At 42.5% G+C, this 13,942-nt stretch overlaps 1 protein-coding gene across 1 annotated transcript in view; it reads left to right on the top strand.

Moving 5' to 3' along the window:
* NEK11 (NIMA related kinase 11) overlaps nucleotides 1-13,942 on the top strand; it is a gene marked incomplete at its 3' end in the record, with an annotated part of 277,346 nt that overhangs the window by 28,849 nt on the left and 234,555 nt on the right. The window contains 1 exon segment of the mRNA XM_079705252.1: nucleotides 11,622-11,787. Within this exon segment, the coding sequence (XP_079561378.1) occupies nucleotides 11,622-11,787 (166 nt within the window).

Here is a 13,942-nt window from a genome sequence, read left to right as displayed (position 1 = left end):
AACTCTTAGAAGAAAACATAGGCAGGACACTCTCTGACATAAATCGCAGCAATATATATATATATATATATTTTTTTTTTTTTGCGGTAGGTGGGCCTCTCACTGTTGTGGCTCTGGATGCGCAGGCTCAGCGGCCATCACGGGCCCAGCTGCTCTGTGGCATGTGGGATCTTCCCGGACCGGGGCACGAACCCGTGTCCCCTGCATCGGCAGATGGACTCTCAACCACTGTGCCACCAGGGAAGCCCAGCAATATATTTTTTGATCCACCTCCTAGAGTAATGAAAATAAAAACAAAAATAAACAAATGGGGCCTAATTAAACTTAAAAGCTTTTGAACAGCAAAGGAAACCATAAACAAAGTGAAAAGACACCCCACAGAATGAGAGGAAATATTTGCAAACAAAGCGACCGACTCGGGATTAATCTCAAAAATATTCAGACAGCTCATGCAGCTATCTCAATATCAAAAACACAAACAACCCAATCAAAAAATGGATGGAAGATCTAAATAGACATTTCACCAAAGAAGACATACAGATGGCCAAAAAGCACATGAAAAGATGCTCAACATCACTAATTATTAGAGAAGTGCAAATCAAAACTACAATGAGGTGTCACCTCACACCAGTCAGAGTGGCCATCATCAAAAGAAATCTACAAACAATAAATTCTGGAAAAGGTGTGGAGAAAAGGGAAGCCTCCTACACTGTTGGTGAGAATGTAAATTGGTTCAGTCATTATGGAGAACAGTATGGAGGTTCCTTAAAAAACTAAATATAGAACTACCATAGATCTGGCAATCCCACTCCTGGGCACATATCCGGAGAAAACCATAATTCGAAACACGCACCCCAGTGTTCATTGCAGCAGTATTTACAATAGCCAAGACATGGAAGCAATCCAAATGTCCATCAACAGAGGAGTGGATAAGAAGATGTGGTACATATATACAGTGGAATATTACTCAGCCATGAAAGAGAATGAAATAATGCCATTTGCAGCAACATGGATGGACCTAGAGATTGTCATACTGAGTGAAGTAAGTCAGAGAAAGACAAATACCATATGATATCGCTTATATGTGGAATCTAAAAAAAATGGTACAAATGAATTCATCTACAAAACAGAAATAGAGTTACAGATGTAGAATACAAACTTATGGTTACAGGGGGTAAGTGGGGGAGGGATAAATTGGGAGATTGAGACTGACATGTACACACTACTATATATAAATTAGGTAGCTAATAAGGACCTACTGTCTAGCACAGGGAACTCTGCTCAATACTCTGTAATGACCTATATGGGAAAAGAATCTAGAAAAGAGTGTATAGATGTATATGTATAACTGATTCACTTTACTGTACAACTGAAACTAACACAACATTGTAAATCAGCTATACTCCAATAAAATTTTTTTTAAAATGACAGCCAAAAAAAATTACTCAATCCTGAGGACCTTAATAGGTTGGGCTGCTTTGATGGATCTACTCTTGAGGGTCTTGTCTAGCTTTAAAATTCTATAAATACATAAAATCCATCCCAAGATTGGGGAAGAGGTTGAGCGAGGGGACAGGATTAGAAACTGGGCAGCTTTGTGCTTCTCATGGGCCAGGTCATCCAGTGGGAGTTATCATCTCTGAGATGTTAGGAAACCTCTGAGCAGAACCATTTTCCAGGATGAAATATCTTTTTGCCATTTTTCTCTGTCTATGCAAGTGTTACTGTCAGCTCCCATGGATAAGTCACTTCCGGATAAGGGCCATTCCAGCAAGGATGTTGGAAGCAGTTTTTATAAACTTTCATTTTCTGATGGATGCCCGGCATGTAGGCTGATGTGCTTCCATAAGGGGAAGAATCACACATAGGGGTTGTGTCTCTCACCATCTGTAACCACAGTGCTTGGTGGGGTGTTAATTTTGATCATGTAATAGTCAATAAACGTTGATGGTGCATCCACTGTGTGCTAAGACTTGTGCTAGACACCGAGGATACAGAAAGGAACAAAATGTAATTGCTCTCAGTCTGGGGATGGAGACCAAGAAATAAATATGGAAAGACACAATTGTCAGAGTTCTTATGGTGAAGGTAGTGAAGGAGCTGAATTTTGAATGGTGATGAGTGTGCAAGCTTGGTTCCATTCAGACATACTGCCAGGTGCTGGGAATCCCACAGTGAATGGACTGAGCTGGCTCTGGGTGCCTGCAGGCCAGTACGGGACCTCCTATGTGAATAGACATCACAGGGGGCAATGGGAGCCTGGAGGAGGGGCCCCTATCCTACCCCCGAGGGTCAAGAGAGACTTCTCTTGGATGGAGGCTTCTCACAAGGCTGCCATGTGAATAAACATCACCTCCAGTTCTTGGAACTTTGTTTTACCTTCTAAAAATTATAATGATCAACCTTGTGCCTCTAATACCTAATGACCTCATCCTTAATTTCTTAAGTTTGAAGCTTCAGACTATGTAAAACAAAGTAATTCCTTATACTAACATTTTTTTCTATCTCCAGAGAATTACAGAAAAACGTATATTTATTATTATTTATTAAAGTATGTTTTCTTAATTGGGGGGGGGGAGCAGGAGAGGAGAGAGACCAAATCTTTTAGAAATTCTTTTTTTCTTGGTCATTTTCATCTCAATATATATTTTTTTAAAGAAAACAGTTTTAATCTTACACTACAGTACCTTGAAAAGTACAGTAGTACAGTACAACAGCTGGCATACGGGGGCTGGTATCAAGTGAACAGACAAGAAGCGTTACTGACTGGAGGAGGGAGAAGGGGTGGGAAGTATTTTTTTATTGTATATTTTGTCTTATTTTTGATTGCTGTATTAACTGTGCCCTTTACTTCCCTCTTTTCCTCGTTGTCCCTCATTTTAGAAACCTCCTGTTTGCTATCACAACTCCAATATCTCTGCCCAAGGGAAGGAAGGGAACAGCGGTGGAATTTTAATCTTTCTGAATCCTGATACTTTTTGATAACTGCTAAAATTTTTGACACATGAGAATTTTGAATCAACGAATAAAATGGTTTTCAAATTATTTAAAGAAACCCCATGTTATCTTATTTTCCAGATTCACTAACAACAAATAATTTCTAGTTCTTTATTCAAATAGTTTTTTTCTCACTATACATCCATTTTTGTATAGTTCATTGTAGTTTACTTTGTCATAATTTTTTGAAGATTCGTATTAATGTCCAAGTAGAAAAGAACCAAGTTATCTTTTCCAGTTTAAAATAGGAGACTTAGCACTTTCTAAGGAAATAAGACATAGCCCCTGTTCTCAAGGGGCTTATCTCTGTTCTAATCTTTATGTACTGCACAGCTAAACCTAACTCCCTTCCTTTGGGTTTTCACAGCCTGAAGCACATACAAATGTGTGGAGTGTTCGCCACATCCTCCACCTCTGCTTCTAATCTCTTCTTTAAAAGCCTCCTCTTTCTTCTTGTAGCAAAGTGTTGGTATCAGGATATCTTTGGCCACCAAGCTGGCTTAAACAATAAGAAAGACTCATCTCCCTAACAAAAAGTCCAGAGGGAGAGCAGATCCCCGTGATGAAGTCGTCAGGGGCCTTGGTGCCTTCCCGTCACCCAGCCTGTCGTCTCAGGACAGTTCCTTCAGGACGCCAGCTGGCTGCCGAGGTCAAAGGAGTCACAGGCGAGTGATAGCGTTGCAGAGACGGAGGAAGGGGACTCTCCTCCTATGCTTCCCTTTTTTTTTTTTTTGCGGTACGCAGGCCTCTGCCGTTGCGGAGCACAGGCTCCAGACGCGCAGGCTCAGCGGCCATGGCTCACGGGCCCAGCCGCTCCGCGGCACGTGGGATCCTCCCGGACCAGGGCACGAACTCGTGTCCCCTGCATCGGCAGGCGGACTCTCAACAACTGCGCCACCAGGGAAGCCCCTATGCTTCCCTTTTTTATCAGTGAGGAGCATCTTTCCTAGAAAACCATCATGAGCCCTCCCCACATCTCCCAGGCCAGAATTACACCACATGTCTAGACTGATCACTGGCAAGGGGACTAGGGCTTAGATCAGTTATGATTCACCCCAGGGTCTGGGGAGAGGGGAAGACAGCCACCCTCTCTTAAAATAATTAAGCCACAATATTTAATGACTGTGCTCGTCTGTATAAATAAGAAAGACAGAACTGCCTGACCACTTGTCTGGAGGTGTGTGGGAGGAGGAGGGTGGGGAAAGAGCCCTCACTGGTTCTCGGGGGAACTGGAGTTGGCTGCGTTACATCCCTGGTGGTAAAGAGAACTTTCCAAGGCTGTGGAAAGGAGCTCCAGGAAGCTGCTCACCGTGAATGGAACCCACTCATTTTTTTGGCTGAAAGGAGAGGAAAGGGCTGTTTGTTCTCAGTGAGCTCTCAGGAGACAGTCCCAGCAGCTTTGGTAGAGGCTGTGACTTAGACACAGGGAGGAGATGGCTGCCTGGCCGTGAGGGCACAGATACCCAGGCTGCCCTCTGTTACCCCCCCACCCCAACCCGACCAATTCACACTCACTCATGGATTCCTGGGCTCGGCTGTGGAGTCTCTGTCAAGCCCTGGGAGGAGAGCTTTGCACAGCAGAGCAGTTAGACACTTTGTGTCTTCTCTGTCACCTCCAGGGAGCCCCCCTGGGAAAGGGCTGGTTGGGGTCTGTCCTGAAGCCAGTTCTGTTCTTGCACTGACACCAGAGATTCCCTGCAGAGAACCTCCACTGAGCGCCAGCACCGTTTCCAGCCTTGAGACGTGTGTTCAATCCATTTCTGTTTTTTAAGTTTATACAGATGGGAAGAGTCATTGAATTTACATGATTATTAGATACTTTTTATTCAGGCAATATTTATCTTCAAAACTCCTGCTCCTGAAATTTCTGTTTACTCTTTTCTGTTCCTTAAAAATAAAAGGCAACCTGCCTAATTTGTTATGGTACCAGCATTGAAACACTGCATGGAACTTGTTACCACAAATGAAAATATAATCTAAACAGGAGCCAGGAATAACATATTTGCCAAACAAAAATGTCTGAAATACTTCTACTGTTATTTGTTCTTCGTTTTTTATCTGTATTATTAGTTATTTTTGCTTATTATCTGTACATAATACTCCCATATGCTGCTAATGTGTTTGTAAATGAAGTCTCCAGAAGCATAGGAGATGGAATTTATCTATAGGTTATAACTGATTTGCAGTTTCATTATTCAGTGTTACAGACACTGTGTCTCAGAATCACTATATCCTAGCTATCTTTAGGAGTAAAGGTAAAATAGAGCAGAATTTAAAGTGGAGAAAAATTGCCTTTATTTTCATCCCTGTGGCAGATGGTGTTGGGACCCCACCCATGTCCCCTGGCCAATTAGCATTTCCTGTTCGTGGACCCAGCCTCCACCTGTGGCAGGGGCAGTTCTGCCTGAGGCCTCCCTGGCTGTCAGGGCCTCTGTGCTCCAGTGGGGCAGAGAGTGGGGAAGTTGATACTCCCAGGAGCAGCCTGAGTCAGTGGATGAGGGAGTCAGTCCCCGCCCCTCGGGCAGAGGAGCCCAGAGGTGTGTTCTATGCCTGCCCCTAGGGTTCCTCCACAGTTAAGCCCCAGTTGCCCACAGTGGTAACTGGCTTGATAACAGGCCCTTGAATGGCTCCCCTCCCTTCACCTCACTTTCCTACCCCTCTTCTTACTGCCCACATTGATCACCTGCCTCAAATCCTGTCTCAGCGTTTGCTTCCTGGGGACCCCAAACTGAGGGAGTCCTCTAGAGCAGAGCATGGCTCGATACATTATCTTTTAAAATGTAGTGATGTATAGCTCAAATGCTTTTTCCTGATTAAAAATTGGGATAGATAAATGGCGGGGAGCAGGAGGGGATTCGGGGGGTGGAAGGAGGGAAGGAGTGTTTTGTGAACCTGCCAGGTTTTTAGATATTTTAAGAAACACCCCTCCCTGTAACGTTTTCATTCTTCGTTCCGTAATGTATACTGTGGTCGTGTGTGTGTCTGTGCATGAGTTACTCTAAAGAAGGATATATAGATATTGAAATTCTCAAGCAGTTTTCTTTTTTTGAAAAGTCACCTGCTTATTAACTTTCGTAGCCTCTTCAGGTAATGCAAATATAGCTGTCCCTCTACTGGCTATTAGTTTATACAGGGCAAATTGTAAAGAATGATAAATTCATTCCTTTTGCTACTTGGAATCCACCTGGGGAGAAGGCAATTCAGCTTACTACAAAGTAGTTTCCGTGTGCAAAAGTGAATGTCCTGGGGCTCTAGTCTATAGATTTCACGTTTTTTCTCTTCTCAAAGGAGAGCTAGGGGTCCTCACCCCATCCCCAGCTCTATGATTGCATTTATCGTGAAGTTGTTCAACTATTTTTTTACTTGTTGGCCTTCCCCATGAGACTGAGCTTTCTTGGAGGGCAGAAGTTTTATCTTTTTCATCTTTCTATCCCCAGAACATGATACTGTGTTTGGCATACCCAAGGCAGTCAGGAGATGGTGAAATAACAGAAATGTAGAACTTTCGATGTGAAGGTATTTGGCAGTGGCTGCCTGGCACCTTGTGTGGAGTCTGAAGTCAGGCTCAGCAGAAGGATTTTGCTCCTTAGTTGCTGGTGTCTGCCATGGGCACCTGAGGCTTGCTGTCCCTGCACTGTATGGTGATGCCATCTGAGCTCCGTCTGTGTCCAAAAACTGCAACACGCCTGTGATCAGGGGTGGAGAGGAAAAGATCAGATGAATCAGAGTTTTTACCCTGAAACAAGCTGGGATCAGGGATTTAATTGTTAAAAACAAAGGCAGCTCATAGATTATGGCATATGATGATGATCCATAAAATAATATTATCCTTTTCTCTGGCCACAGACGTTAAAAATGTTTCTGATTTGCTGAAAGAAGGAAAAACGACTGAAAGAAAATAAAATTCCATCTGTAGTATACCCTCCACTAACACCTACAATGTTTTTTCAGCTACTCCTTTAGGTACCTTTAGTTCCCGGCTTTCCCATCTTTTATTAATGTGCCACTTTTTGGAACAAATATCACTGCCATTTTTTCATGTCCCTTTACGTTTTAAAGTTATATATCAGATTAAAGGGGATTAAGTAACTTTTAAAAGGATGTTTTTCCACTCTCATGATACTTCTACCCATAAAAGGCCCTAAATCCCTCAGAAGATCCTAAGTTTTAAGACTCAAATAAATGAATAAAAATTAACCTAAATGAGTCAAATTTTTGGAGGTTCAGTTTTCATTATCCCAAAGTGAGTGCTTCATGGGAACACCTCACAGTGCTCTGTGAAGCATAATCGCGTGCCACGGTCAGGGCTCTAGACGCAGATATGAGTAACCACCCTCTGCACGGTTGAGGCAGAAGGGAATTTATTCTGAACACAGGTGTCTCTCACAGCTGCGGGAGGCTGCGGGGCAGGGGAGGCTAAATTTCCAGGAATGTCAGCCTGGAATGGGCCCACTGCCACTGCCCCCAGGCCCACGCTCTTTCTTAGGACACCTGTATTAGCGAAGGGAGGTCCTGTGCCTGCCCTGTCCCTCCACACAGCTCACACCCAAGGCAAGGTCCCGGCTTGGTCCAGCTGACTGGCAGAACCTAGGTCCTACACTGGCACCCCAACTCAAGGCAGGTGGGAGATGAGGAATTGTCTGTCTGTTTGATTTTATCTAGGGAAGGCAGGACCCACAGCCCAGGGGTCTACTACAATGCAGGGAGGCTGTCTAAAGACACTGGGCAGCCACAAATGACAGATTTCTGCTATGATACTGTCTCATGAAAATAGCAGGCAAATTGTCTGAACTGGCCTCTAGTGTTAAAAAAATGTGTAGCAAAAAGATGTGAAGGAAGTACACAAAATTGTTACTGCTGATGATCTCTGTAGTGGATTGTGGACTATGTTTTGTTTTCAAATTTTTCTGTAATAAAACTATATTTCCTTGTAACTTAGAAAAAATGAGAGCTGACCATTTAAGAAAGGATTAGTTAAAATAATTGCAGCCTTGCTAGATGGATGAAAACTCTTACCTTGAAAGTCCTGAGCAGACTTAATGATCTGTTAAACAGGTGAATACTGAATTTTTTTAAAAAGCAAAAAGTATTACTGTCTTATTTAAGCTGCAGTTAAAATCTGTTTCCTGTGGATTTGCCCTCAGTGGGTGCAGTAGCTGCTGATCAAATTAGAGAGTGACGGCAGCTTAAATCAGGAGGGCCTCAGACATCAATTACCCTAACTTTGTAGCACCCAGCTCGATTTGAAGTTTTAGAAAATACAAACATAGTCACATACACACATTTATGCACACTGATCTGCTTACTATCTGTCTTCCTCAGGAGTCCCAAGGGCAGGGATGACGAATTCTCAGAGCCCACTACACCACTACACACACAGCAGTCCTCACTGAGATTCCAGAACTCTTAGACCCCTTGGTTTACTTGCCCCTTGAAGACCTTTCTTTCACTCCTACCCCTTGCTGGACACAAGGAAATGTGAGGTTCCTGTTTTGGAAATATAACAGGGCTTCTGCTCTGGGGCTCTTCTCCCCATCTGGGAGTTCTGTCCCCCAAGACACAGCCTGGGGGACATGAACTATTTTTAAGGGCTCAGCAGTGCCTAATGCCCTTGCCTCCCCTCCAGCTGGTCCCTAGGGTCTCTCTCACGTCGGGCAGGGAGGACACTCATGCCCCTGGTCAGGTGCTCCTTCAGATCTTTTCTCTTTGGCCTTGGTCTCTCCTTTGGAAAATCAAAAGCCAGGGATTTGACTCATATTCTCTGTAGTTTGTGATGTCATCTTTTTCCTGAGGCAGCCTATGCTGCTTGTTCAATTTGAAATATGTGAAAGACTACAGGGAAATTTGGGGAAAATAACCCTGAACTTCTCAAAGATATCATCTCCCCCATTTGTATGGAAGGTGGACCAATTTGAAGGGAATAAAATTAGCTATAGTTATCCCAAATTTCCAGTCACTCTCCAAAGTTTGTCAGTTCACTACTGATTCTAGAAAGAAACATGTCACTTGGGAAAGACAACAGAAAGTTTGCAAAATGAGTGAGTCTGAAGGGGTGCCTGTTTTTGCAGCTGCTAAAAAGTTTCTCCTGAACAGCTGAAGTTCTGATAAAATAAATATCTTTCCTGTTACTTAGGAGAGGGTGACAGGCTGAGTGTCACTGAGCCAGGGGCAAGCTTCCTTGACTTGGTCAGTTTCTGTGCTCTGCTCGGCTGATAAGGCTCTCACATTATGTGACACGCCATGAGAGTTTCCTCTATCAGTTTTAGGTAAGGAAGGTGGAACATCTCTGCGTCTGCCGGAGGTGATTATATTAGATATCACCTGTCTTGATAGCCCTACCTTCATCTGCTAAGCTGTGAGCAAATGAGATTTTATGCCTTATCATCAGGCTGCCAGACGGGGCTCAGGTAACTATATGTAAAATCCCATGCCCTGTTGCACAATAGTTGATGTTTGTAAGAAAAAATAAGTATCTTAAAGCTTTAGATAGCATTTGTTCCTTCACAGCAAGAGAATATTGCAAGTTTGAGTGAGGCTTTATATCCCCGTGCTGTATAAATTAACCACTGTGACTTTTACAACTGCACGTTGGCTGGGGCACAGTAAGTACTGGAAAAGTACCATGAATATGTCATTTGGCTTACGGCTTTATCATTTTTAGAAGTTACAGGAAAACAACCGCATCTGTCATTTCAAGCTCCTTTATTATACCAAACAGTTTGAGACGCCACTCTTAATAACATGAGGTCATTTTTAACCAAATTCTTGCTAGAACAGTCTCTCTGTAGAACACGTTACCAAGCAAGAATTTCTCCAGAATCCACTCCATTATCAAGTAGGGGCCTGGTAGGGCGTTCAAGACCTAACAAAACCATTGTGATGACCCCTGTCCAGTGTTATTGGGGCTGGTCCTTGGTTACATAAGGGAACAATTTAAAAATGAAATGACATAACTAAAACATTTATAGCAACTTAAAACATATCGTTGTACATTTTCTCTCATTTTTGTTGTGCAGCCAACATCTGATGTCCTCTGATGAGAGGTCGCTTCATCTTTTTTTGCATAAACTTACCCATGTTAAGTTGATTAAGTTTTCCAAGTTTACCTTCTTTAAAGTAGAATGAGAATTTAGCAATCTCAGTTCAGAATGCTAGATTTTTACATTTTTAAACCAACGTTTTAGAACTGTCTTATCAATTACTTCTTTAACAGCATTTTTTTTTTTTTTTTGCAACTTGTCATTATTAAGCTTTGTGGTAAGCGTTTGACTTAGTTTTTCTAGCAGAGACAACACTCACTCACCCTACATCCGTTTGTCATATTTAAGTCACAGATTTACAATACTGGGCACGAGTGGCATAAACAGGTTTGGGAATAGATGCTATGACTTGGGTAAACACCTCAACTGGAAGGTGGTCCAGAGAGCACCTGCTGGCCACTGCGTCCCCAACACAAAGGTGGCCATTGGCATCTGTTAGAAAGGACTGCAGAGCTCTGGTTAATCTAGGATTTGGTTAAAGGGCCTTTAATTAAGAGAACTTCTACTATAAATACATTTTCATTAATATGCATAGGTAGTTAATCTTAAATAACATTACTGCAAAATGTCTTCTAGTACAGGTCCTGCAGAACTTAATGAACAGTTAAGGCTCACTTATAATCAGTGGAATCTGTCGGCATACATAATTGGTGCTCTAAAGTGCTTTTCCTGGCAATCTGTTTACACCGTGGCACTGTAATTGGTTTGGTCATCAGTCTGTTTCTTTCCGTAGATGGGAAGAGATAATGTCTTGGTCCACTCCTCATTAGTTATCACAATTTTTAAATTAATAATTTGGAGATGTAATGAGCTCTTGTTCCATTTATACATGCTTGAATACCTCTGTCAATGTTTTTAGAATTTTTTCTTCTCCTAAATACTGGTAGCAATAAAGTGTGATATGCCAAGGATAGTTTTAAAAAGAAAATAAGTAGATATTGATTCTGCTGATATTAAGTTGATAGATTTGGAAAATTTTAGAGCTGAGAGACAGAGAGAAGCATGTGTATTTATACACACATGCAGAGGCAGAGAGAGAGTCAGAGAGGAAAAGAGAGTCAAAAAGAGAATAAGACAGATGCAGAGAGACAGAGTGACAGATTTTAAAATTATATTATATTCACACACACACACATACATATATATATATACATATATATATATATATATGTATATATATATATATATATATATTGAGAGAGAGAGACAGAGAGATACCAAGATAGGAATAGTGAGAGAAATAGAAAAGCAGACAGAAACAGGAAAACAGATAAGTAGAGACAGAAAACCCACAAAGAGACAGAAAAAGACAGAAACAGAGACACCTAGAGGCTGAGGAAGAGCCGCTTCAGCCACGCCACTCAAGATTAGCCCGGTCTCTGCCCCGTATGACCAAACTAGGGCCACAGGTGTGGAGGGCACTGCCAGGACAGAGGCAGACCCAGGGTGCCCAGGAGTCACTGGTGATAGCAGGCCTCTGAATAGGTCACAGCCTGGGCATTAATTAGATGGTCCTGTACCACTGTTCACATCTATTAAACATGTTTTTTAGTTCTAAATTTTTTTTTTTTTTTTTGGCTGCAGAAAGGTCCTGAAGGAAATCTCTACTAGAGAACTCAATCCAAATGAGACTGTGCAGGCCACTTTGGAGGCCCAGCTCCTTTCCAAGCTGGACCATCCAGCCATTGTCAAGTTCCATGCAAACTTTGTGGAGCAAGATAATTTCTGCATTATCACAGAGTACTGTGAGGTGAGACTCTCCTTCTCTTTTTGAAATCTTAATAAAAATATATTTCATAGGGCTTCCCTGGTGGCACAGTGGTTAAGAATCCGCCTGCCAATGCAGGGGACATGAATTCGAGCCCTGGTCCGGGAAGATCCCACATGCCCCGGAGCAACTAAGCCCGTGCGCCACAACTACTGAGCCTGTGTGCCTAGATCCTGTGCTCCACAACAAGAGAAGCCACCACAATGAGAAGCCTGCACACTGCAACCAAGAGTAGCCCCCACTCGCCACAACTAGAGAAAGCCCGCGTGCAGCAACGAAGACCCAATGCAGCCAAAGATAAAAATATATATATATATATATATTTCATAGTAAAAAGCTGTCTATAAAGAGACATCTCAGAAGTTTAATTAGCCAACCACAAGGTGAACTATAAATACCTGTGATGTTGTGTCTTGCTGCTAAGAGTGATCATCTCTATGTAATTGACAAACCTGTTTCTGATGAAGGGTTTCTCTTTCTTGGAAAACTCAGAGTAAATGTATTTTAAGGAGGAATTGCTGCAGAAAAACGATCCAGCATGTTTATTTTTGGTGTGTGTGTGTGTGTGTGTGGGGGTGCATTCTTCAAGCCTCCGACAATGATTCGATTATTAGATGGACATTTAAATGCCGTAACAGAGGCCTGGACAGAGCAGAGGGACACCTCCTGAGTCCTGGGTTCTAGCTCTGTGGTTCATTTTCTCCAATGGAAACTTGGAAATGGGAATATGGCTCATTTTCCCCATGAAAATCCTTCATATTAACTGATTTGTGATTTATGGCTTCAGGTATTTGCAGTTTTCCCTGCCATTCCGTGTTCTCCCCAAGCGATAAAAGCTGTGCATTTTACTGAGCCCAAGTGAACATGAAGCTTCTGAGAAAGGTGCCGGGTGGAGGGGGCTTGGGACTGACAAGGTGCTGTATATGTGGGTCTGGGCGGTCACTCCTGAGAGGCTAGAGAGAGGGGAGTTACAGGGCTTGGGTCAGAAAGAGAATACCCAAACATGCCCTTGCTCAGACAGTATCTCCCAGAACATTCTGAGAGCTAGTGTTAGCCAAATGTACCTTGGGAGAATCTGGTTCTATTCATACTTTAGAATGTATTCAGTTCATCACCTGGGTGTTGCTGGGGCCCAAGAGAAATGACGCTGGGAAGAAAGAAGATGCTCTTTAGATGGGGAGGCAGGCCTGTTTGGGTCAGAGGGTGCTAGGTGTCTGAGGTGCGGAAAAGAAGAGGAAGGAGGGGAAACAAATCAGAAGGAGTAAAGATAGCAACAAAAACCAGCCTCGCTGTGCTTTACGTGGTAGCTGATGTGTCATCCAAAATGAAACCAGTAGCAAAGTTAGAATATCTGAAAATTTGATATCATCCAGGTCTTGGCTGTTCCCCTTCAGGACAGTATCCCTGGCACAGCCTTGGTGGGAGTTTCCCCATCCAGTCTTGCCCCTCCTCTGCTTGAAGGAGAAGCGGGGGAAAAACAGAAAAAGAACCAGGACATTTGCGTGTTTACTTCTCCTTCATCCAACAGATTTTTAAGAAAATCAGTAAAATGATGAGGTGCGCAGAGCATGGGTAAGAACAGCTGCTCTGGCAAATATGTCACTGATCTGTGCAAAACCCAGGGATTTACAAATATAACTACACTATGATCCTACAGCTATAACTTAATCATTTTCTTCTTTTTGCCCCATTCAGTTAATAAACTATCTTATGTGGGAAGCAACTGACTCCTATTGCTTATGCCTATTACTGCTACCTCTGCTGCTGCTCTCGGCACGCTGAATTTTCCAAAGAGACTCTCACGATCTTAAAATATTTTTCACTGTAGTGAGGACTGTCCAGTGGAACTTTGTGTGATGATGGTAATACTCTATATTTGTGCTGTCCAATATGGTAGCTGCTAGTCACATATGACCCTTTAGCACCTGATGAAATATGGCTAGTATGGTTGAGGAGCTGGATGTTAAACTTTATTTAATTTTAACTACTTTAAACGTAAATAACCACGTGTAGCTGGTGGCTACCATATTGAACAGAGCTAGATGATAAGCTATAACTTTCTCTCCTTATATTAATTTTTAATTATTAATTTTCATGTAATTTTAATCTACTAGAAAAGTTACAGAACACAGTGAAC

Source organism: Hyperoodon ampullatus, assembly GCF_949752795.1.
Source record: "Hyperoodon ampullatus genome assembly, chromosome: 5".
NCBI classification, from domain to species: domain Eukaryota; kingdom Metazoa; phylum Chordata; class Mammalia; order Artiodactyla; family Ziphiidae; genus Hyperoodon; species Hyperoodon ampullatus.
Note: the sequence above shows the minus strand (reverse complement) of the source record. Positions and strands in the feature narration are given on the sequence as shown.